At 40.0% G+C, this 25212-nt stretch overlaps 4 protein-coding genes across 5 annotated transcripts in view; 3 read left to right on the top strand and 1 right to left on the bottom strand.

Annotated features, from left to right (window-relative positions):
• The window catches only part of LOC118933078 (olfactory receptor 52B6-like), a 118567-nt gene that overhangs the window by 82638 nt on the left and 10717 nt on the right, over positions 1 to 25212 (top strand). The gene's annotated exons all lie outside the window — the stretch shown is intronic.
• LOC118933075 (tripartite motif-containing protein 6) overlaps positions 1 to 25212 on the top strand; it is a 162945-nt gene that overhangs the window by 82631 nt on the left and 55102 nt on the right. The gene's annotated exons all lie outside the window — the stretch shown is intronic.
• LOC118933019 (olfactory receptor 52B2-like) lies at positions 7600 to 14932 on the top strand. The gene is made up of 4 exons (XM_057506648.1): positions 7600 to 7604; positions 10488 to 10557; positions 12271 to 12434; positions 13863 to 14932. The coding sequence occupies exons 1-4, from the start codon at positions 7600 to 7602 to the stop codon at positions 14845 to 14847; spliced, it is 1224 nt and encodes a 407-aa protein (XP_057362631.1). The 3' UTR covers positions 14848 to 14932.
• LOC118933082 (olfactory receptor 52H1-like) lies at positions 20031 to 21032 on the bottom strand. Its single transcript, XM_036927057.2, has one exon. The coding sequence runs from the start codon at positions 21006 to 21008 to the stop codon at positions 20058 to 20060; it is 951 nt and encodes a 316-aa protein (XP_036782952.1). The 5' UTR covers positions 21009 to 21032; the 3' UTR covers positions 20031 to 20057.

Genomic DNA, 25212 nt, shown 5'->3' on the forward strand with positions numbered 1-25212 from the left:
TGACTGACCTCACAACTCACACAGACATCCTGCTTTGTGCACTTTTGTGGTTCTGTTATTACCAGTTTGCTCTTCAGCAACTCGAGTCTTGTAGGCCGTTGTCTCTTCCACTGCCATTCATTCAGTGTCCAGATGTCTTTGCATTCCTCTTTGTCTAGGTTAAATTCTGTAATTTATCATTCCAACCACTCTCTTACAAATATTTCGCTTGCCTTTGCGCCATTGACCTTCTATCACATATGCACAGCAAAACTCAATTCCTAGATTAATCACCCTATAAGTACTCTTGGGTCATTATGATAAAATACTTCTTAACTAGGCATATTTGTGTTCTCATAATTTGGTGATCATCAGCCTTAAACTTAACCCTTGATCCTGACTAACGGTCCAGCAACATGAACCTATTTTAGCTCCATCTCATTTTTTTTTCTACTTTCCTCTGAGTACATTCGCCAAATCCAGCTCCGTCTATCTCAACAGATAATCCTTCATTTTGTTTTACAGAAGAATTGGAAGCTATTAAATATGATATCATGTAAGACAGCTTCATATCTGAAGCATATATGTATCATGTAGATGTAGATATACATGATGCATATGTATATATCACAATATCTAACTCTCTACCTTTTTTTCTTGTTATATTGCAAAAATATTCCTTTTATATCTGGGGCCAAAAACAAACCCATATCCTCTTACTCAAGTCTTCCCATCTTGTCAGGTATTTTTCTTTCTTTTTTTTATTTATACTACATTGTACATTAATAACTGGTTTATCTTTAAATATGTTAGTCTCTTAAATCATGTGTAAAACAAAAAATAAAGTTATAAACCATTGCTGCAATAATATTAGTTTTTATAATTACCCTGTATTAACCCTTACTGAGATCTTTTTTGTCTCCTTACAGCTACAAGTTACTGTCTATTTTCATGTCATCCTGTAGGACTTCCTTGAGCATTTCTTGCAGGACAGGTCTAGTGGTCACCAGCTCCCTCAGCTTTTGTTTATCTAGGAATGTTTTGATTTCTCCCTCACTGTTTTTTTTTTTCTTTTTTTTTTTTTTTATTGAAGGGTAGTTGACAACAGTATTACATTACATTAGTTTCAGGTGTACAACACAGTGATTCAACATTTATATACATGATAATTCTAGGTACCAGCTATCACCATACCAAGTTGTTACAATATTTTGACTATATTCCTTATGCTATACATTACATCCAGGTTACTTATTTATTTTACAATTGGAAGTGTGTTTATATATATATATATTTTGTGAGGGCATCTCTCATATTTATTGATCATATAGTTGTTAACAACAATAAATTTCTGTATAGGGGGGTCAATACTCAATGCACAATCATTAATCCACCCCAAGCCTAATTTTTGTCAGTCTCCATTCTGATGCATAACGAACAAATTCTTACATGGAGTACAAATTCTTACATAGTGAATAAGTTACATGGTGAACAGTGCAAGGGCAGTCATCACAGAAGCTTTCAGTTTTGTTCATGCATTATAAACTATACACAGTCAGTTCAAATATGAATATTCATTTGATTTTTTAAACTTGATTTATATGTGGATACCACATTTCTCTATTATTATTATTTTAAATAAAATGCTGAAGTGGTAGGTAGATACGAGATAAAGGTAGAAAACAGAGTTTAGTGTTGTAAGAGAGCATATGTAGATGATCAGGTGTGTGCCTGTAGACTATGTGTTAATCCGAGCTAGACGAGGGCAATAAACATCCATGTATGCAGAAGATTTCTCTCAGAACATGAGGGGGGAGGTTCTAAGCCTCACCTCTGCTGCTCCCCATTTTCTCACCAGATGGCCCCCTGCGACTGTGCCTGTCTTAGGTTGTTCCTCCCTTGAGGAATCTTACCCGTCTCTGGCTAACCAGTCATCTTCCGTCTCCCTCACTTTTAAAGAACAGTTTTGTCAGAAAAGCATTTTTTTTTTCTTTTAACACTTTGAAAATATTGACCCACTGCCTTCTGGCCTCCAAAGTCTCTGACGAGGAAGTTTCTTGGATTTTTATATCCAGATCTTTCCTCAAATTTGGGAAGTTTAAGCCATCATATTTCTTCAGAAACCTGATGCCCCCTGCTGTGTCAAATATCTCAGAAATATCAAATTATCCACTCACTGACACAAAGCAAAAACTAGAAATCCATATTTATCTTCCTTTTTTTACACCCCCACGTGCAATCAATTGTATTGATCCAATCCCTTTTTGAATCAAAATAGAAAGTCCTTAGCATAGCTACCAAGGTCTCCACAATCTGATGTTGCTGTCTTATCAGCCTTCTTGTTACACTCCAAGAATGTTTGCCAGGATAAAAACACATCCTATGTTTCTAAAAATGTATATGTTAAAAGCAATTTCCATATAAAAGATGATGGTAATTTCCTCTACAATATTATTTCCAGTGTTCCAACTCTAGTATTGATGTATGTCCTCTTAAATTTTGACTTAAAGTATCCATGGAGACTCAGATCTTAACTCTGCAGATGAACAGAAATGAGGTCAGAGACAGAGGAGACCCCAGCCGCTCCCCAAGGTTGAGCTATCATACTGCAGTGTGCTCAAGGTGGTAGTACCTGTGCATTGAGCTCTCATGCACTGACACCCTCACCTGAACCATGGCCATTACACATAAATTAAAGTCTAAACTGTTAACGTGTTCTAAATACAGGTATGCTAACACATATTCCTTCACTGTCAGATTCCCCCATGAGGCTGTGTGCATACTTCCTCCTTGACTTCAGGACATTCTCCTCTCTATTCCCATCTGCAAACAAGGCTAAATTCTATTTACCATTCAGGTCTCAGCTAGCCCCTTTTCATTCAGTTAAATATTGTTAGGCTGGAGAAAGGAAAAACAAGGACATGCAAACAGAACAGAGAGATGCCATAGGGGGAGAACAGACCAGACCCCAAAGTCCATGCCGTATATGGAAAGGGGACAGCTCTCCCTGAATTCCATCCTGATGTGACAAGACCCGGATGTCAGCCTCCTCCCTCTTGGAAGGAAAAAAGTTTCTAGTTGACTATTATGTCACCTTTAGCCAATCATACCTCTCAACACCCCTTAGGATAGCTTGCCCACTCCTCCCCCTCCTAATCCCTTATAAGCGCCCCACCTCCCTAACCGGGCGTGACTTCTCCGGCTATCACCCCGGGGTATTTAAATAAATTACCTGGCCCTTTGTTGCCTCTCCGCCTACTTATTCCGGCTAGAATTTATCTTACAAATATGACTTGCCTGGGAATAGTCTTCCTGATCTCTCCATTAGAAAATTATATTTCCAAATTATGTTTTGTCTTTTCTGAAATTCATCACTCTTGCAACCACTTGCTTAATGTTTGTTTCTCTGCTAGACTGCAATGCTGTCTGTCCTATTTTTATTGTTCTTATTGTTACTGTTGTTTCAGTAATGTTTTCAATGCCTGCATAATGCTGGCACTTAGAAAGTGCTCAGTTAAGTATTTCTGGGATAGAATGTTGCTAATGAGTCAATACAGAATATTCTCATTGTCTCTGAAAACACATTGGAAATCATTAAATATTTATAGCTGAATAAACAGAAGAAAATAATCCCCTGCAAAATGGAAGCCAATAACATGCCAAACCAGAAGAATGCTAAAGGCATTTCCTTTAAAGATAAAAATAAGCACCTGGTTATCATGACATTTTTATTAATATTGCTGAAGAACTACCCAGAGAAATAAGACATTTTCAGAACTGCTTACTTTTGCCACAGCTCTTTTGTCTCAGCTTAGGTGAAAATTCTTCCCCAAAACGTTTTCTTCGCTCCTATGACTGAGTCCTCTTATTTACGCCAATAATGTCCTATGGAAGCACTTACAATGTATTGCTTTTATTTGCCTATCTTCTATCCTTATTGAGTGTAAAGACATTTTCATAGTCATGGTTTTATTCCTTATTCTAGTTCAATTTGTATAAGACACTGAAGTTTTATTGAATAAATGAATAATGTTGAAATCATTGCAAACAGACTCCTGTTTTATATGGGACCTTTCTACTTTTTCACCTATATCTCTCCCCACCCTGAAAGGAAAGGAGCGACACACAGCAGCAATTCACCGGAGAATTCCGCTTTATTAGGGAAAGGTGCTGGGTTATATAGGAAGGGGCATGGGGTGATTGAGGTGTCACTTCTATGGGGCTGGTGGCTATTGGCTAGGTGCTGGGATTGGGAGGGGGCGAGGGGTGATTGGGCTTCAGGTGGCGCCGGTGGGAACCGTGGACCCGGAAGAGAAGCAGGAATTTCACCATCTTATGGGTGGGGGCCCTTCACACCCCACCCCTATTCTCCTTCTTTTTATTCTGTATTTCTTTAAAGTGCAGTTTAATGAATGAGTGGCTAAAATAATGAATAAGTGAATTAAAACACACACACATTTATACATATGCCCAGACACACATGGAGTCATAAGCAGTCACACCAAAGCTACTGCTTAAGAAGGTGGATTTTTGAGTCAAGTATCTTAGATTTGCATTTTATCTGTGCATATTTTTCATTATACCAGTCACATTTTTTGCTCTCTCTAAAATTCCTGTTTCCTTCTGGAATTTCTGTGGAGATTACACAGGAAAAGTCCTCAGCTAGGTGACTGGGACAACATGAGCTCTCAATAAAAACTGGCTATTATGTAATGTCATTATTATTATAAACACATGGAATACACAGGGATGGCAGAAACCCACAGAATGACAAAAAGTTTTAAACCATGGGGGAACTAGAGTCCAAGTCTTCACTTCTGATCCAAGCTCTCAGATCATTTGATTTTGGCGGTTGAATTGTGTTCTCAAGGCAGCCCAGGCCTAATTGTTCCCTTTTGCCCCATTTATCCTTCCTCCCTCCAACCCCTAAGACTGTTTAAAATCCAGTCCCCAGGCCTGCTGACCCTGTTTCACGGGGTCAGCTGGACTGAGCCCACCCCTGCCTTTCCTAGCATCTCCTGTCCCTCGGCTTAGGTCCTCTGTATGTCCTTCAGTGGGCTTAGCCCTCCAGGATCTGGGGCTGAGCCCTGCCCTGGCTTCCCAACCATGCCCACCTTGTCCACCAAGCAGCACTCACCAAGCCCTGGAGCACAATGAGGGTGTAAGTCCGGGGAAAGGAAATCCCAGGCAAAATACCTCTAAAAACCAAAATCAGTCAAAGGGAGAAATAAAGCTTAAAACCCGTTTATTGCTCACAAACTGCAGACCCAGGCCATCTTTCTTCTCTGCTCCAGCAGCAACACACCGGCCCCCCTCACCTCTCAGGTACAGATAAGCCCTCTGTTGCCCAGGTAATCACCCATTGATATGGAAATGAACTTCTCCACCCCTGAGGGAAGATGCAAATACACTAAAGCCATACTTCCCTCCACCTCTGAACGCCTGTTGATATGCAGATGTACCAAAACCAGGCGAGATATTCTGGAAATACTACAAATTTACCCACAGAGGGACACATGGAAACAGTGCCCTCAAGCCACTGACGCTCTTGTTCCTCCTCCTCGGCCTCCTGAGGGCACTCAGGCCCATGGGCCTGAGGCCGTAGGTACAGACCCTTCCCAGAGGTCTAGCTCCTGAGGCTTGGAGGTCCCAAAGCCTGGGGTGGACTGAGTCCCTGCAGGCACCTGTCTTTTAGGACAGGCAGGAAGTGAGCAGCGCCCTGGGGGCTTTCGAAGGGGCCATAGCTCCCTCCTCTGCTGCCAGAGCCCTCTGCATTGAGCTCCCAGTGTGTGTGAGCAAGACCTTCAGGCCCTGCAGGTTACTTTGTGATGTTAGAAATAGTCACTTGTGTAAGTACATGTAATCTTACTTCAGTATGAAAATGCAAGTGGTTCTATGGAAGGAGGGGCACAGATTCTTCTTTCTGACTCAAACCTAAAAAGAGAATGCCCTCATTATGACAAACCAGTCATACTGATCAAACACTTGAACATACTTAAATGCTTGCCCACCCTATCAATTTATCAAAATGTATTTGGAATCACTTCCTTCCATCAGTCACTATTCTTTGGTCCCTTGTCACTTCTGCTAAGTAGACCCTCATTGATCTAAACATTTCAGTCCTTCCTCACCAATCCATCCTCTTCCCTGAAGCCATAATTATGACTCTAAAGTAGAAACATGATTGTCATTTCCACAGAGTTTATAATGCATTTAGGATAAAATAAATCCACATTAGCATAGCATACAAGATTTAGCAATGTGAAGCCCTTGACCTTCTCTTCAGTTCATCTTTGGCCACTCATCCCCAAATACCCTACTTTCCAGAATAATCTCTCTGAACTTCCAAATACACATTTTGATGTTGCAAGCATCAACCCCTTGCCTATGTTGTTCCTTCCTTCTAGAACATACTTCTTGATCTTTTCTGGCTGACTCAGCTTAAAACCCAGCATCACCTCATTTGGAAAGGCATCCCTCACTCACCTGTGTTTATTCCCGCCTTAGCACTAATCACATCCTTTGCAGTTACTGCTTAGCTCTCAGTTTCCTCTTCCAGAAGGCAATTCCTTGGTGATAAGTATCTTACTCTTAATGTTCAACGTTAGACTTCTATGGTTGTTCACATTAGGCATTCAATCTAACTTCTCAATATTATTAGTAATAGCAATATAATATTATCACCTATTTATATGACATTTATTCTGTAACATTAATATGTTAACTTTAGTATTGCCAATTAGAAAACAATTTTGTATTACTTTATACATCTGTAAAAGGACATGAAATGTGTATTTGTATTATTTACCAGTATATCCATTGTCTAGTGACCCACCCCTTCACACTCTTTATGGTTACAGTCTTCTGAAGTTATAGCATAATATAGACAAGAAAAGAGATAATACTGCATTGCTGAATCTTAAGAAACTCTTGATTAGTTTATGGTGGTATTGAAAACTCAGATTAATGCAGAATGTCACAAAAGTGCACCTTATATTACAACCTCTTTTTTTATTGTTAACATTGTTATGTAGTCTTCTCCTAGTTCAAACCCATACCCCACTCCAGTTTTTTTAGAAAAATTCATGCCCCATAACAACTATGGTTTGTAGAAAAGAAATAATTGGGGGACCTTAACTGCTGCACTCAATTTACTTTTCTCTTTGGGGGTTTAGTTGTTACATTTTTTATAAGTGTTTCATCTATTCATACAGAATAGTTTGGAAAACAGTTTTTATTCTGAGTAGAACCAGTGATACCACATACAATATGAGTATCATGGTTCATACGTGGAACCTATAGGGCATTTTAGTGTGATAGCCTTGTTAGCCCCAAGGTCAGATGACAAAACATTAGAAAGACAAATAATTCAAGTGATTATAAATATAAACAAGTATAGTGGTCTTAAAATATGTTCATGAATTTTGGTACTCCTGTATTCAAGAGATAGAGCATAATCCTCTCTCCCTGAATATGGGTTGGACTTAATGATTCATCTCTAATGACTAACATATGGTGGATGTGGCTGTGTGTGCCTTCTGAAACTGGGCCACAGAAGGCACTGAAGATTCGTTTTTGCCCTCTCTCCTGAGTTGCCCACTCTGGGAAAAGCCAGGTTCCATGACGTGAGGACATTCGATCAGCCTGTGTGGGGAAGATGTGAAGCCTCTTGCCAGCAAACAGCCTGAGCTAAGTGGCCCTCTTGAAAGCAGATCCTCCAGCTCACACCAAGCCTTCAGATGTCTGCAATCCCATAACACCTCAACTGCAGCCTAATAAGAGACCCAAGACAGAACCGTCTAGATAAGCCTCTCCTGAATTCTTGATACAGAGAAACTGTTGTGATAATAAGTGTTTATTGTTTTAAGTTGCTAACTTTTAGGTTAATTTGTTACACATTAGAGGTAACTAACATGAAAAGAAATGCAGGTTATCACTTTACAGTCCTACTTGTAGATAAGCAACAGAAGGTCAAGGCAAGGGAATGGCAGTTCCAAGCCACTTGGGCTACTTAAAGACAACCCACTCTAATTCTATTTGAATAACCCCCTTTGAAGCTGACCTCAGCAAGGAAGGTGACTTATAGAGCTGATTCCACCTATATGTGTGAAGTCTAGTGAGCACCATGCATGGTATCTGTAAAAGGATTTCAAGATCACTTCTTTCACACATCATTTATTAAGATAAGAATAGTACATCAGGCCCAGGACACCAAGCATTGTGCCAGACCCTGGATATTCAGAGATAAATATCAGTCTGTTCACTTGAGGACATAACCTGCTAAGGTCCACAGACTTGTAAAGTGAAATCTCAATAGAGAACGAGTCATAGGAAACTCAAGGCTGTCCGCAGAAACCAAACAGAGGGGTAATGCCACAGCCTAGGGGTCAGAGAAGAGCTGGAGGACTAGGTCAACTCAATATGAGTCTCAAGGATGAGTAAGGTTCAAAGACATGAAAGGGCATCTCAGGCCTAGAGACCAGCAGGTGCAAAGGCTGAGAGGGGGGAGTGGGTATGATGTGTTCTGAGAATCATGTGCCACTCAGTAGACCCAGGTACATTTAGCCAAGTGCTGAGAAGTGAAACTGCTGAGGTGGGCAGGCAACCAATCACTTATGCACGCGTTCAATATTCAATACAGACACGTGTGGTGCCCACTAGGCACCAGGAACATAGTGAAGAATAGCCAGTGGAATGCCTCACTCGAGTATTCAGTTCATGGAGGAAGACACATTATTCAAATACTTGACAGACTATGAGCGTATAAAGAATCACTACCTCTGACAACTGTGAGGGAATCTACAGGGCATCGTAAAAGTAAATAACTGAGGTGTCTGGTCAGGCCTGGGGGAGAAAGGGAAAGATTCTTTGAGGAAGATACTTGGAAGATGAGGTTAATTTTAATTAAAAGCTACTAAAGTTAATAATGTTTACTGGGTTTTTGGTTTTTTATCAATTATAGGGCCAAAGACTTTAGAAACATTATCAAATGTAATCCCTACTCTCCCCGCAGGAGGCAGATCTTATAAGAAAAATGAAAAGTAGAAGATGTATCCAAACTGGCCAGATGTTTAAGTGGAGAATTTTGTAACTGAGGTAGCTGACCCCTGAGTTATACTTCTACTTCACAGCATGCTCCATTTTCTCCAGCAGTTTAATGGAAAGGGCAGAACATTCCAGACACAGAGAAAAGAATGTGCAATGGCCCTTAGGCAACAAAGAGGAAGGTGTGACCACAAGCTCCTTAAAAGCAGGTATTTTGTTTTTCATTTGTGGTTCATATACTTTAAAAAAAATGAGTGGAAGTATGCTCAAGTTATGAGCAGTGGATCTCCTTTCGCCTGTTCAAGGAACTAACTTGAAAGATGACATTCAGCTTAACAGTGTGTTTGCTGTCCCTGTTTGTCATTCACTCATTTGTTCACGCATCCCCCACTTGTTGAGGCAGACTACAGCCAGCAAAGAGGGAGTAAGAGGAAGGGGCTTGAGGCCAAACACTAGCTGCAGTTCACCAGTCCCCTTGGAAAGAGACTGGAAAATTCCCTTAACCACCCAGGTTTCAGATTTCTCACGTATCCATGGAGAGCTTCCCTATCTCACAAGGTTTGAGGTCTTACTGGGATGTTGTATGTAAGGCACTTTGCACATTGTTTGGGGCAGAACATGACAATCATTTTTTTAATTCCATTTTATTCTAATTACTGTACAACAGGTGCTTCAGATACAAATAGGACTAAAGCATTTTTTTATTGTCCTTAAGAGTATCACAGACGGGTGGTGAAACACACATGCAAGCAGGTAATTCCGGGCTATTGACAAGAGATATGACCTTAAAAAGCACAGGGCACTGTGATGACACAGTGAGGGTGCTGATATAATTAGTGAGGAGGGCAAGATGGTCAAGAATTTTGTTAGGAAAGTTGTGTTTTGAAGGGAAAATAGGAGTTTTCAAGGTAAACCAGGGGCATAGAAATGTGGTAGGCAGTAAATGTGAAGAAACAGATGAGGACATGGTGACAGGAGGGGAGCGGTCTGTACATTGATATGTGCACACCCTGCATGCAGGCAAGGCTGAGAAGAGGGAAGGCAAGATCAGAAGAGTTAGGGGGTGAGCAGGAACTTGGTCCTCATGCTCTGCAACTTAGATCTCACTCTAAAGGCTAAGAGATGAAGGAACTGATGGAAGGTTTTACTTGGGAGTATGACAGAGTGAAAGTGGCATGTTGGAAACGCCATTCTGGCTGTCATGTGGGCCTGGTACTGGAATAAGTAAGATGCATTTGGAATGAAGCTCCATGGGCAGTGAAACTAGTTGGAGAATTTTCACTCCAGTCCAGGCAGAGATGATGAGGAGCTAAGCATTGAAAGGCTGCAGGGATGGACTAAATCATGCTCCCTCCAGAGCTGGGACTGACTAAGGTGAGACCAGTAAGGTGCCTAGAATGCAAAGATTAAGGAGGAACTCACTCTCAGGGGCTTAAGTGCTCCCTTAATTGTTGTGCCCTTAGCATCTCTACGGAGCTCACTGCTCAGTACCCGGACAATCAAGGTGTAAGTGACAGTTCAGCAGGAAAAGAGGTAAGTATTGTCTTGGCTCATTTGACCCCATCTGCAGTCTGCAGTTTAGCTGGAGGCAGGACCAGGCACCAAGTCCCAGAGGTCACTCCCTAAGGACTTGCCAGGAGCAATAAATGACCCAGGCTCATTCTGCCTTCTGTGAGAGTCTCCTTTCTGTGGCTGACAGAATGGATGGTGGCGACAGAGCTAGGCTGCACAGGTAACAGGAAGAGCATTTCCAGTGAACTTGGACACACAGACCCAGTGCAGTGACTGTAATTACCTAGACTGCAGGAAGCCGTTCCTGTGTCCGTGGCAGGAGGTAAATAATAAAGGACATAACCTGTTTAGAGTGTATGTTTTGACTGCCTTTCCCTGGGTTATCTTTACTCTCCAGATCTGCATTCCCCTGCTCCCCTGCAGCAGGTCCTCCCCTGCTTCTGAGCTCAGGCTTCTTTGCCCTTCCCTGGAATAGTGACCGCTCCTGTACCTTGCTCTTTGTGCCTCTCCCGGTGATATCTTACAGCTGTCATGATCTCATTCCAGTTCCCTAGAGGAGAGTGTGTGATGAGAATGCCTGCAGTCAGGGGTCCCTGCATGAGATAGGGTTGAATGGGGGCTATTTCAGGAGAGTGCTCTCATCTTTTTTACCCAAGGTAGGCCTCCAGATCTGAGATGTGTCTGAGTGGGTGGTCTGGGGAACAGGAGCTCTTGATAGGTTAGGGAAGTCAGGAATAGACCCTGTTAAAAGTCAGAACTTTTAGGGTGCTTCTCAGATCTCATTCTCTGTGGGTGGCTGTGACTTCCGCATGGCTCTGAAGCTCAGGGCTTACCCACACAAAGATTAACTTGCCAGGCAAAATCACTTTGTGATGTCTCAAGCTTTTAAAGTGCAAGAAACTGTGTGTGTGTAAATACCGAAAATGCCCTGATTTTTAACTTTAGGTAATATTAGGGAGATATCTTAATATGAAGTAAAGTACAAGTATATATTTTTCCATACACACTTATTCTTTTTGGCAAATGTGACTCCCTGTTCTGGCCATGCTGATTCATAAGTGAATATTTCAAGTAATCCATCAATTCCAGAATTCCTGTTTCATTTTAAAGTCAAAGAACAACTCCAGATCCTTCATGAGCCTGGAACTAGTCCAATAGAAAGTTAGATTACTCCAGATTAGAGGTGATACTGAGTAAACTCCTCTAGAGGTTGAAGATATGAATTATGTAACTTCTAATGGAGACCTACATTTTTAACCCATTAATAATAAAACAAACTTCATCAAATTATTTTCATATACGTGACAATAGAAATGTATTTTTTCCTATAATAGAAAAATAGAAACTACTAGATAAACAAAATCAAATAAAATCATCTCTTCGTTCAACTACTCAAATATAGCAATAGTATTTCCATGGTTCATCTACCAGACATTCTATCTATGAAAATATATGTTTATGTAGCATTACTATTGTTCATCAATGACACCAAGCAAAAACATTTTTTGAAATCTCTTTTTATTTAACTTAACAGTAATGGTAAATATTAAATGGCATTTATTTTTAACATAAAAATAACTAAGCTGTCTTTGTGTATTGATCTTTCCTGTTAGAGGAAAACTATTTTTTTTCTTTAATAAGAAAATTAACTTTTTTAAAAAAGATTAATTATTAATTTTTAGGTCATTTAAAATGATAGCAGGTTTGGAAATTTTGTTTTGATCATTTTTAAAGAATACAGCATATTCCAGCCGCGCACCTCCCCTCCCCGCCCCCCGGTGCACCCCCGGCCCTGGCCCCGTGCCCCCGGATCACGCCACCGGCCCTGCCCGCCGCCTGCGCCCGCCCGCAGCCCCGCACGTGCCCTGCTGGCGCCGGCCTCCCTGGATGTCATTTTGGTGAGGTTACCAGAAGAGAAAATAAGAGCATGGGCTCAATCCACCATCTTAATAGAATACTACTTTATTAATTATTCAGAATATTGGTGCCTTCTAATACGTAGACAAATGTTGCTAAGGACATTTAGGATGATAGATCCTATCATTCTTCCCTGTATTTCTTGAACAAAAATATGACCACTGTCAGCCAAAGAAAGATGACCAGAACTGCAGTTTTAGTCCATAACCTGTGTGGACGGACTAAGAACTGTGCTACAATAAAAAGTTACTATGGAAGTTCATTGGCATAAAGAGAATGACAACGATGTATTTGAATATTCGAGGAGACACTAGTTGCTAAATTTAATGAACTCTGAGAAAATACAACACTGTGGGAAAACAAAAATAGATCCAGCACTTAAAAACTGGAGAAACAGTAAAACTTCTCATCAAAACGGAAACTCTCACCTTTACAGAGTACCTTGTCAATGCTATTGTTGTACTATAGGAAGTAGAATAAATCCAGGCCATTAAATATCAAAAGAAAGAAAAATCACAGGTATTTATATCTTTGAGTTGTTTTCAGTATTGTATTTAAACAAATCCTGATGAATAAAATATTCATTGAACAACAAAAAAAAAGAATATAGCATATTCCATTGTATGTTCCCTTTTCAGTGATGAAACCCATTTAGCATGAGGTGTGGGAAGGTTTCCAAAAATCTCTGGGAGGGGTGATTTGAGGAAAGTCAGCTGTATTGTATTCCCTAAAGGACAGAATTTCCTTGTCTACTAATTTTATTAAAATTTATTCCTTGCACATGCAGAAATAAAACCTTAAGAAATTAAAAACCAACAAAGAAAGACATTATCAAATCTATTTTAAAAGGAGTTTAAATAAGAAGTGGTTGCAGTAGCCAATTATATCTCTGTTTTTCTCTTTTATGCACCTGTTGATATCTCCATACACACTCTAGGTGATTGATAGATGCTTAGGTAATCAGCCAGGGAAGAGTGTGTGCTAAATATCAGAACTGTTTAATTATTTAAAAAAGAAAAACTTTTTGTTTTTATTCATTTTTTAATATTACTTATACAAATGCATAATTTTCTTTCCAGTCTTAAAATGTTTAGTCAGAGAATATAACTTTTAAAACTTTGTATGACCATCATTTTAAATTTATGTCAGTTGTATGAGAAAATAGTACTGGCTGCAGGATTTTCCTTGGAAATATCTTTAAAATGCTTTGATCCCATTTTGCATGTCTGGAATCACTCTCTTCATAGCAGAACACAGCACATATTTAGGTCCATAATTACTATCTCTGAGCAGGTGGGAACTCAGTAACTGAGATGTTACACAGCAGATGTCTGCACCTGCTGAGGGTTAGTCAGTATGTCTTCATTGTTTGTGACAGGCTAGCTCTCTTTCTTTCTTTCTCCTTACAGGCAAGTGATGAAAGTTCCATACCATAATTTAGGCGTGGCAAATCACAACGATTCCACTTTCACATATGATACGTTTATCCTCACTGGCATCCCTGGCCTGAAAGAGCTACACGGGTGGATCTCCATCCCCTTCTGCCTGATATACCTGGTGGTGGTGTCAGGAAATGTTATCCTGATCTGTGTGGTGGCAATGGAGCACACTCTTCATGAGCCCATGTACCTCTTCGTCTCCATGCTGGCTTTTGGGGATCTGATTCTATCCACATCCACAGTCCCCAAAGCCCTGAGCATCTTCTGGTTTGATAACATGGACATCTCCTTTGGTGGTTGTGTAACCCAGCTCTTCTTTGCGCATTTTGCCTTTGTGGCAGAGTCAGGCATCCTCTTGGCCATGGCTTTTGACCGCTATGTGGCCATCTGCTACCCACTGAGATACACCACCCTTCTTAGCCTTGGCGTCACTGGCAAAATAGGGAGTGTTGTAGTGCTCAGGAGTTTTGCAACTATTTTCCCCATTGTCTTCCTTGTGAAGCGTCTGTCCTTCTGCCGGTCAAACATCATTGCCCACACATTCTGTGAACACATAGGGCTGGCAAAGCTGGCTTGTGCTGATATCACCATCAATATATGGTATGGAATCTCTGTGCCATTACTCAGTATTATGCTAGATATGATTACAATAGTCATCTCTTATGGGCTCATTCTCCAGGCAGTCTTCAGGCTGCCATCCCATGATGCTCGGATGAAAGCTCTCAGCACCTGCGGTTCCCACATTTGTGTCATCCTCATGTTCTACCTCCCAGGGATTTTCACTGTCACTGCTCAGCGCTTTGGCCAAAATATCCCCAAGCATGTCCATATCCTGTTGGCCAACCTCTATGTCCTTGTTCCCCCCATGATGAACCCAATCATCTATGGAGTAAAGAGCAAACAGATCCGTGAACATGTGGCCCTTGTGTTTTCTTCAAAAAGGAAGTGTTGCTGAGTGACTGGCTCTCACTGGTTTCTTATAAGCAAGCAGGAAGGGTCCTCTTAGAAAAGAGGACAGAAAGGTTGTCCTTTAGGATAGGCTTTGCTTGCTATGAAGTTAGTCTTCTTCATTAAGTAAGGATGACCCAAATTGTATGAGTCCCTTGTTTCAAAGATAAATAGAATCTTGAGAAGATGTGTATTAAGAGACATAAAAACTATTTTAAATGTCGATAGGATTCTTCAGTATTAGGTGATAGTATCTCTAATCCTACCAAACAAAAATAACGTTTATTGAACACTTTTCCTTCAGCTACTATTTAAACTTTAGATCTCTTTGTGTCCTCCACAACGGCTATGATGAATACAAACAGAAACACCAGGATTGTATACAAATAGGGGAGAGACGGAGACTGGAGACTCCCCCTTCTGTCTCACCTTATCCACAGAGGACCTTAACAATCCTGTAATACAAATGGGAGGAGTACCTGATGATAGCAGCATGGCCCACAGCAGTGAAATGAGATTTACTGTAGTATGTACATGATTTGGAAGAAGAAAAAAGGGCACAATAATTAGGTGAAGTGTTTATAAACCACCTTGGAACCTGGATGTCCTATACAACCTTCTTAATTTGAGGTTGAGTAGCTCTCCTTTCAGACTTCTTAGCATTTATCTCACAGTGTTGTTGTATGAGGATCCAGTGAGAAACTGGATGCTAGAGCCCTTTACAAATTATAAAAGTTTCTACAAATGTGTGGTGTCACTGTTGCTGATGTCATACGTGTCCTGGAATGAGCTCTCACCGTCCTGGGGTCAAAGGCTGAAAACAAAGCACAAACTCGTCCTTGGGCTTCAGCCAGACGCCTCCATCTCCACCCTCCTGTCTCCGCCCAGCGACCGTCCTCAAGCTCCAGCGAGGGGTCCTCCCACAGCGTTTCCAGGCTCTGTGCACCGCCCACTCTGTGACGCTGGGACACACTCTCGGGGTGTTCTGTCCGCACCGCCCACATGCCAGGCAGTGTGAGCCAGTCTGACGTTTCCCATCTCTCAGGAGCTCTGTGGGGATTTTCAAGGAAATTGTACCTTGCTCTGTGGGACTTTCTTCTTCTCAGCTGTCTGCTCAGATTCCTGGCATATTGTGGGATGTAGAGCAATATTTTTGGATTTTTCCTGAGTTGGGTTTTCTGAATAAATTTTGCCCAAATCTGGGATCCTGGGCTAAGAACAAGTCTTGAGATACTGATTTACACATGTAGTTGGAGAGACAACTGGAGAGAGTGAGAGACTCCAGAGAGACTGACCTAACTTCAGACGCATGACAGCATGGCTGGGTTTTAGAGCTGGAGAGAATGGTCTTATCTTTTCCCAGGAGAGATTTATTTCCTTGGAGACTGATCTCTGAAGGAGAGGAGGTAGGGGGAAGAGGAATAGTCTCCATGGCTTTTATAAGCAGAGAAAATGCATAATTTTCTTCATTCCTTGACTCTGCATGCATAGGGCATTTGACCTGACCTTCATTGTCTAGCTGTAGGGGTCAGAATCTGGTGTGGGGAACTGCAGTTATTGTTTGCTTTCTAAGTGAATAATGGTGATTTGCCCCTGATCGGAAACATTTTGTGTGTGCATACAGGGTAAAATTGATAACACAAATATTTAAAACCCAACGCATGCTCAGTACAAACTTCCAGTATAAACGCTCTTCTACTTCCATAGTTCTTAACCCTGTAAGTCTTGAGTGACTGCTGTCCCTACATCTATCCCTTTCTCTCCTTCCCACTCTTTTCCTTGCAGCCACAATATCCTTATACCTAAAAGCCTATCTGCATCACCATAAATAATGTGTTACTCCCCCTCCCAAAAAATGCTACCATGCTTGGGAACATGAAGGGTCATTGGAAAAAAAAAAATAGCTGAAGAGACACAAAAATCAGATCTCAGAAGAAAGTTTCAGCCTGACAGAGTGGCTGAAATTGAAGTGCAGCCAGATGAGGTCTGAAGTGGGGGCTTGAGCCGCACTCTGATTTATAAGTTGGGAGTAAGAGGGTTGTAGCCAATGGCGGGCTGGTGAATGCTTACCCTTCATGTTCCCAAGCATGGTAGCATTTTTTGGGAGGGGGAATAACACATTATTTATGGTGATGCAGATAGGCTTTTAAGTATAAGGATATTGTGGCTGCAAGGAAAAGAATGAGAAGGAGAGAAAGGGATAGATGTTGGGACAGCAGTCACTCAAGACTTACAGGGTTAAGAACTATGAAAGTAGAAGAACATTTATACTGCAAGATTGTACTGAAGTTTGAAAACTGGCTTTTGGGGGTTTGATTTGTAGATTTGCTGAATCCCAAGGTGTAGACACTCCTACTATGGCTAATTTCAGACTTACCAATATGATGCTGACCCACTCACAGAATTGCTGAAAATTTAACACTTGACTCTTACAAGCCAGTACACACAGTCTCTAGCACACGACTAACTGTAGCTCTTCTTGGGCTTGACACACTGGAATTAGAATGAACTTGAAACCTGTGGCTTTGGTTTAACTCAGGAAAAATGTTACTGAGAAATCCTGCCTCACTGGGAGGTGGACAGTGAGTAGGTGAGAACAAATACTTGAAATCAGGCTTATTAGCTGTATGTGCATTGTATATTATTTGTATGATACTCAGCTTACTATTTAACTTTTTATTAAGGTAAGATTTTGCATAAAATAAAATTCAACATTTTAACCATTTTACACTATGCAATTTAGTGGCTTTTAGTACATATAGAATGTTGTGCAACTATTACCACCATCTAATTCTGGAACATTTTCATCACCATCACCCCAAAAAGAAACCACATACTCACTAAGCAGTCACTTTTTATTTCACCTTTCCCCAGTCATCTGGCAAATACTGATCGACTTCCTGTCTTTACGGATTTGACTGTTCTGGACTTTGGGCATAAATGGAACCATACAAGATGCCAGCCATCAATATCTGGCTTCTTTCACGTAGCATAATAGCATAATGTTTTCCAGGTCATCCATGTTGCATCATGTGTCAGAACTTCGTTCCTTTTTATGGCTGAAAATTATTCTACTGTTTAGATTTCACACATTTGTTTTATCCATTCGTAAGTTGATACTGTTGGGGAAGAAAAACTTTACCCTTTCAGGTTGTCTGGCTGGTCTAAGAATTAAATTGATATGAGACAGATTAATAATAAAAAATCAAATTTAATTTCATCTCTACAGGTAACCACACAGACATGAGACTCCCAAGACAGTTCAGGCATAATGAGTGTATATATGTCGTCCTGAACTAAGAAGGGGTGGAGTCTGGGACCTCAAAGGGAAGGAAAGTGGTTCACAGGGAGATGAAAATGAGTAAATGTTTGGTAAGCAAACATTTGCCTGGCCACACAGAAACAACGGAACACAGAGGAATTTTAACAAACAGGCCTTTCTGCCTACCATGCCTAGTCCGTATTATAATGGAGTTATCTATGGAGATGACTCCTTTCCTGGAGCAGGTCCTCTATGTAAAGTATTTTAGGCAGTCAGGGGGAAGGTCAAAGTTTCTTCCTGAGTCTTTTGGGCCTTGATTATTTTCAGCTAGAAATAATCTACATGTCAAACAAGGACGTTTTGGGGGAGGCTTTGCCCATGTACCCTGCAACATACATTTAATGTGAGTTCTCTCCATTTTTTGGCTATTATAAATAATGCTATTACAAACCTTCATTTGAAAGTTTTGGATTGAACACCTGTTTTCAGTTCTCCTTTGTACATACCTAGGCATAGCACTGCTGGGTCACTGGTAATTTAATATATTTAATTTTTTATTTTTATATTATAAGCTTTTAATTTTTAATTTATTTTTGATGTTTTAATATTTAATTTTTGAGGACCTGCCAAACGGTTTTGCATAGAGGATACACTGTTTTATATTCCCATTAGCAATGTCTCAAGGGCCCAATTTCTCCACATTCTCACCAACACTTGCTATTTACCATTTTTTAGAAAAAAATATAGTTATCCTAATGGGTGTAAAATAGAACAATGAAACGGGATTAACAAATCATTCTCCTTCCTTCTCATTGCTACCCAAGTTCAAGCTAAGCTACAGATTCCAGAGGGAATAGCCTGTGTGAAAGTCCAGAAGGAAAAGCACATAGTTTGAGAAACCAAAAGAAGGACAGAGTGACTGTAGCCTGAAGAGGGTGTGAGTGAACAGGTGGGAGGAAAAGAAGAGTTAGGTCAGTGGAAACCAACAGAAATTGGTTAGCACCAACAATGCCAGAAAAGGCTTTAAAGCTATATTAAGGTATTTGGGTTTTATTCCACACAAAATGAGTAACTATTGAATTATTTTAAGTAGAGGATTGGCATAATCTAGTTGGATTTTCCTAAGATGGGTTTTCTGAGTAAAAAATGGATGGGAGAGCGAAAAACTTGGAGACAGCAGATTCCTATATGAGGCTGCTAAAAAAGTCCCAGACAGAAATAGAATGGTGATCATGTTTTACTGTGAAACATGAATGAATTTAAAGGATATTCAGAAGACATAATCAATAATAAATAGATTGTTAAATAATTAAATGAAACAAATGAGATAAGAACAGTGGTTTGGACAAGAGAAACTGGTTAAATTCCATGCCATTTAGTAGGATGGAGAATCCAAGAAAATGTATTGTGAGGAAAGGAAGAGGAGAAAATGGGTAATATTTTTGCTTCATGTCGATTTTGAAGTTTCAGTGGGCTAGTCAAGAGGAGTTATCAAATAGTCATGAAGGACATAGAAAGAATTGGAAGCAGAACTTTAGACTTGGGAATTTTCTATTGAATTTATGAATAGTTATTAAACTTATAAGCTTACTTTGTGCTAAACAAACTTAACCTCACAAGAAGTCTATGAATTAATTACTAGTTTTTCTATATTTTTAAAGCAAGAAATTGAAACAAAAAGACCAAAGAAAGAGTAAAATGTGTGCTTTTCTGTTTCTGTTTGTAGACATTTAGGACACTTCCATCTGATGCCTATCATGTCCTTGGGACTTGAAAAATCCTTACCCCTCTCCTAATTCTACCAATGATTTTTTCCAGCAGAACTGAGGTCTTGAAATTCATAGAAATTGGATCCATTATTGGAAGGCTTCCCTCTACTAACAAAAGTAATCCTATCAAATCAATATGAGTATTTGACTCCCCACACTCTTTCTCTCCATGATCTTAACCCCAGGTCACTGTACCCCTTTATGAAAGAATAAAAGAATGACCTTGTCCCTGATCTGCTTTGTTTTGACACCATAAATGATGGGATTGAGTGCAGGAGGGATTGCCACATAGAGGTTGGCTGACATGATGTGAAAGGTGAGAGAGATATTGTGGCCAAAGCGATGACAAAGGACAGAGAACATGGCTGGTATGTAGAATATGAGAATGACGCAGACATGGGACCCACAAGTGCTGAGGGCTTTCTGGCGGGCATCTCTGGAGGGAAGGTGGAAAACAGCATGAAGGATGAGGGTGTAGGAAACACCAATGAGGATCAGGTCTGAGAAAACAGTCATTAGAGGCACAGCAAAGCCATACCAAATATTGATGGAGATATCAGCACAGGCAAGGCGGGCCAGCCCTATATGCTCACAGTATGTGTGAGGGACGATATGCGTCCTGCAGAAAGGCAAACGTTTCACCAGGAAAACAACAGGCAAAATTACACTAAAGCTCCTACCAACAATGCCCACCATGATCTTGACAATTGTCCTGGGTGTCAAGACGCTTGTGTATCTCAAAGGGGAGCAAATGGCCATGTAACGATCAAATGCCATGCCCAGCAAGATAGCTGAGTCCAGAAAAAAGCTGAAGTGGACAAAGAACAACTGAATGAGGCAGCCGGGAAGTGTGATTTCCTGAGCTTTCAACCAGAATATGCCAAGTGCTTTGGGGACACATGTGGTACATAAAATGAGGTCTGCAGAGGCCAGCATTGAGAGGAAGAAAAACATGGGTTCATGGAGGCTGCGGTCTGTAGTGATGAGGTAGAGAAGGATGCCATTACCTGCAAGGGCCGCGAGGTAGATAGCGCAGAAAGGGATCCCAAGCCACACGTGGAACTGCTCCAGCCCTGGGATCCCCACCAAAATGAAGGAGCCCAGATTGACACTTGTCAAATTCAGTGTGGCCATCATGGTGACTGTTATTCCCTGAGGACAAAATACAGTTTTTGATTCCTGAGACTGACCGTCCATGAATTCCCTTTGCCTTTTTAAGAGCCAAGATCCCTTTCCTTCTATCATGTAACAAACACTAGGTAAAACCAAGCCTACCTCTTGTCATACCTCTCCAGCATTTCCCAAAGGTTGCCAAAGAGATCTCAGTTAAACCAGTCATTCCCTATCTATAGACATTGCCATAACTATATTGTTACTGTTTTGAGACCATGTCCTACTAGATCCATGACCTAGGGGCATATTGGTCCTTTATTGTAAAGTAAAGTTCCAGGATTGTCTTGTCTTCACCACATAATTCAGTCTGATATTTCTCAAAGGTGTAAGTATTGAATATCCTACGGTATGAGTCTCAGTAATATCTTCACTGAGATATCCATTCAAAGAAATAACAGGGACCATATGTGAATTAGCAAATCTACATTCTTCAATTCATACATATATATATACACATATTCATGTCTACATGTCTCATGATATATATGTGTGTGTGTGTATATATTTCCTTGACTTATTGTCTCTTTCTTCACATTCATAATAAGTTATTAACAGATAATAACAGTTTCAGATAGTTCAAAAATAATTATATCTCCTTTGACATATAAATAACATAGCACAGCTTCCAGAGTTTAGGATGTGCATATTTTTGAGGGGTCATACATTATTCTGCCTACCACAAGGACCTTTTATACTGTCTGTTATCTTTCCCATTCTGCCTCCCCAAGACTTCTGCCACCATTACCACTCTCAGAAAATACTCACAGGCACCTTATTTCGATGTTGGTGTTAGTTTAGAAAGCCAGTATAGGACTTAAAGAGGATGGTTCCAAGATGCAAACAGAGATATATGGGTGGTAACACAACACAACTGGGGAGGACATATATATAAAAAGAAAGAAGGGAATGGTATGCAGATAAGAAGGTGAGGCATGGGGACAAAGCAGCTTAATTCCAGCCAGGAAAAACAGACAACCCTTAGTAGAGTAACCTTTTATTTCTCATTGGTTTTCTCAGGGGATGGAGAGACTGAAAAGTGAGAACTCTAAAATCTAGGGGGACTCCAGAGCCTCCAGTCCCCAGTCAATACTATTAGTCTGTAAATGGTCACATTAATGTTTTCCTGGTCTAGAAATGACATCATATACCAATAGGATATGATTCAAGGTTTTAGACAGGGGAGAAACCTGGAAGTGCTGGGATTTTTTAAGGGTATAGCCTATGTAGATGAGTCATTTATAGACATTCACAAGTGTCTTTTTGAAAGAATAAATGAATTAAAGTAGCTAGGGTCCACATTCTGACTTGGAAGGATAGTGATGATGACCCTTTAAATTCTGGGTCTCAGAAGATGTTTGTGTGACTGTTCAGAGAAAAGACCTTTGATTAGTTAGGGATGCTGATGAGTTCCAGATGATATGGTTGTAGGACAGATACAAACATCAAGCTTTCAATGCCCTCCAAATTCTGATGCATTCAGTTTCATAACCCAGCTCCCCCATCAGGTGAGGTTTTTTGGATTTTTGTATCACCTTCTATTCCATTGCATGGGGCTGTCTGGTGTCTACTTGTAACTGTGTTGAGATATTTTTTTGGACTGAAGAAACTCAGTGACTGATGAGCAAGAAGAGCTAGTATTGTACATATGCCACACTCCCCTTATGTCATTGCATACTTACTGAATGTTTGCCATGTGGCTGGAGATGTATCATTAACATCCAGCTGCTTATGGCAGAAACCTTCTTGACACGACTTTTTCATTCACTTCCCATATTCTCATTTCATTTTATTGATTCTGTTAGTTTTATTGATTCTGATGGGGGAGCTGGGTTACAGAACTGAATGCCAAAAAAGAACTACCATAGATCTTAGCGTCTTACGGAGAACTTTCACACTTGAATTGTCCTTATAACAATTGAAACAAATATATAATGAAGAATAAGTTTTACATTTTGCAGAAAAAGCTGAAGATACATTTTAATTTTGTTGTGCTAACTATGCTTTCCATTTTACTAAATCAGATATAAATATCAAATACAAAGTATCTCAAGGGATAACAGGCCAAAGTATTAAAGGTTGTTGTATGCTGACTAGCTTGGTATGTCAATAGTGAAACATTAAATGGGTAAAGTAACTTTTTGCTTCCCTAAAAATATGTTGTTTTGACTGGCTGTGTCAGTGAGTTCTTTCTTGCAGATCTTTCAGCTGCTTACTTGAAGTTGACTTTCTCTCATTGCAGCAAGGCAGACTTGGAAAGCTGTGACGCTGCAGGGAATACACCTTCCCTTCCTGGGGTAAAATGCCTTTGGAACCGAAATCAGTCAAAGGAGAAATAAAGTAGAAGAAACCTATTTATTGTTTACAAGCAGTCGTCCACTTCTGTTTGCCCATGTCTCTTGTGACCCGGCTGCCAGAAGGGACCCCACTCAACCTCTCTGGTCCAGATATGCCCTTGCTCCTTCTTGTAATTACCTATTGATATGGAGATAAGCTACTTCTCTCCACCCCTTGGGCTACCTATTGATATGGAAATGCACTAAGGCCAGGCCAGAGATTCTGGAAATATTGCAATTTTACCCTCAAACACTAGGGCAGAATATCAAATTGAGCACACAGTAACATGAACTGCATCCATTCCACAATATAAAAAATTAACATTGTAAAGTAAAAATACAACATACACAAAGAAGTCCATTTTAAAAATTAAAGTAAAACAGTAATGAAGAGAGAACATTTAAAAACTAAACTTGCATTTCAGGAGGTGTTAGAACTAAATGTAGTTTTCCTGGATGGAAATCTGAGATAGAAAAAGACATTACTGTAGTTATAACTGGAGAAATCTGCCATTGCTGCAGGCACCGAAGTGTTCTTTGTCTCTGACCCAGCAGGGTTTTGTCTCCTGCCAACTTCCATGAAACTACAATAGGCTTACTCATTAGCTTGCACATAGAATAAAACTCCAAACGTTTCACAGTTTTTGACATAGACAATTTGGGAATATAAAATAAATACATCATACACTGAGCATAAAAACAGATGACACTGTGAAAACTGATTGAAGGAAACCTTACTGACATGGCATCAGGAAGCCTGCAGGGGGAGTTCTCATGCGCACCACTCCCAATTAGTTGCAGACCCCAGAGGAAGGAAGAGAGACATCTTACAACTCACACTATTTTTGGCCACTTTGTCCCCCCAGTAGTAAGAGAGAATAATTTTTTTGCCACCCCCAGCAACAGCCTGGCAACAGCCAAGCCAATGAGAGACTGTTGCAACTCAGCCAAAGAGCATCCATGAATATGGGACTCCCAGTTTTCCTCCAGTGGACTTTTTGCTTAGAACAGTTCCCCAGTTCTCCCTTTTTCTTCTAGCACTCTTCTCCTTTGTTCTCCCCACATGCTTGGGATTTTGCCACAGCTTGTTTGTCTTGAATTTGCAGTTCTCTGCTATTCCCAAATAAAGCCATTCACTGATAAAACAACTGACTGCTTTATTTTGAAGGTTAGCAAAATAAAAATGTCCCTAAGAAGCACTGAGTCCCTGGAAATAGAAACTAGCTTTACTATTGTCTGTCCTCTTTATTTAGCCCACCAAAATTATGATTCTTTGCAACAAATAAATTTTAAATTATGAAGTGATTTGTTGAAAATGGAGCAGATATATACCATTCTAGAATGCTGTATCAGAATAAGTAGTATTAAGTTATGGCTCTTCCTAAAAAACATTGGTTATTTCCTGAACCTACAAAGCATATAGTAAATGCTTAAAAGATATTTATTACTACTAGCTAATTTATGTAATAAGAAGTATATATGTATTATGTGGTTTAATATAGCAAATTACTATAAAGTCATTTGCATAAACTTTAAAAATTATACACTAGTATTTCTACTGAAAATATACTATAAACAGAAATAAATCTTGATATAAATTATATCAGAAATGGATTTTAGTTAATATATGTTTACCTTAATAATAATGTGTCAGTATTGGTTCATTGATTATAACAAATGTACCATACTAATGTAAGATATTAATAATGCCTTATTATTAATTGCAGGAAATCTCAGTAGTCTTTATAAGTTTTCCATACCAAAAAACTATTTAAGATAAGAGATTATTTATAGTAACAGGATACAAGATAACTTCTTTTTATTTGGCATTTATC

This window comes from Manis pentadactyla, chromosome 9 (assembly GCF_030020395.1).
Source record: "Manis pentadactyla isolate mManPen7 chromosome 9, mManPen7.hap1, whole genome shotgun sequence".
NCBI lineage: Eukaryota > Metazoa > Chordata > Mammalia > Pholidota > Manidae > Manis > Manis pentadactyla.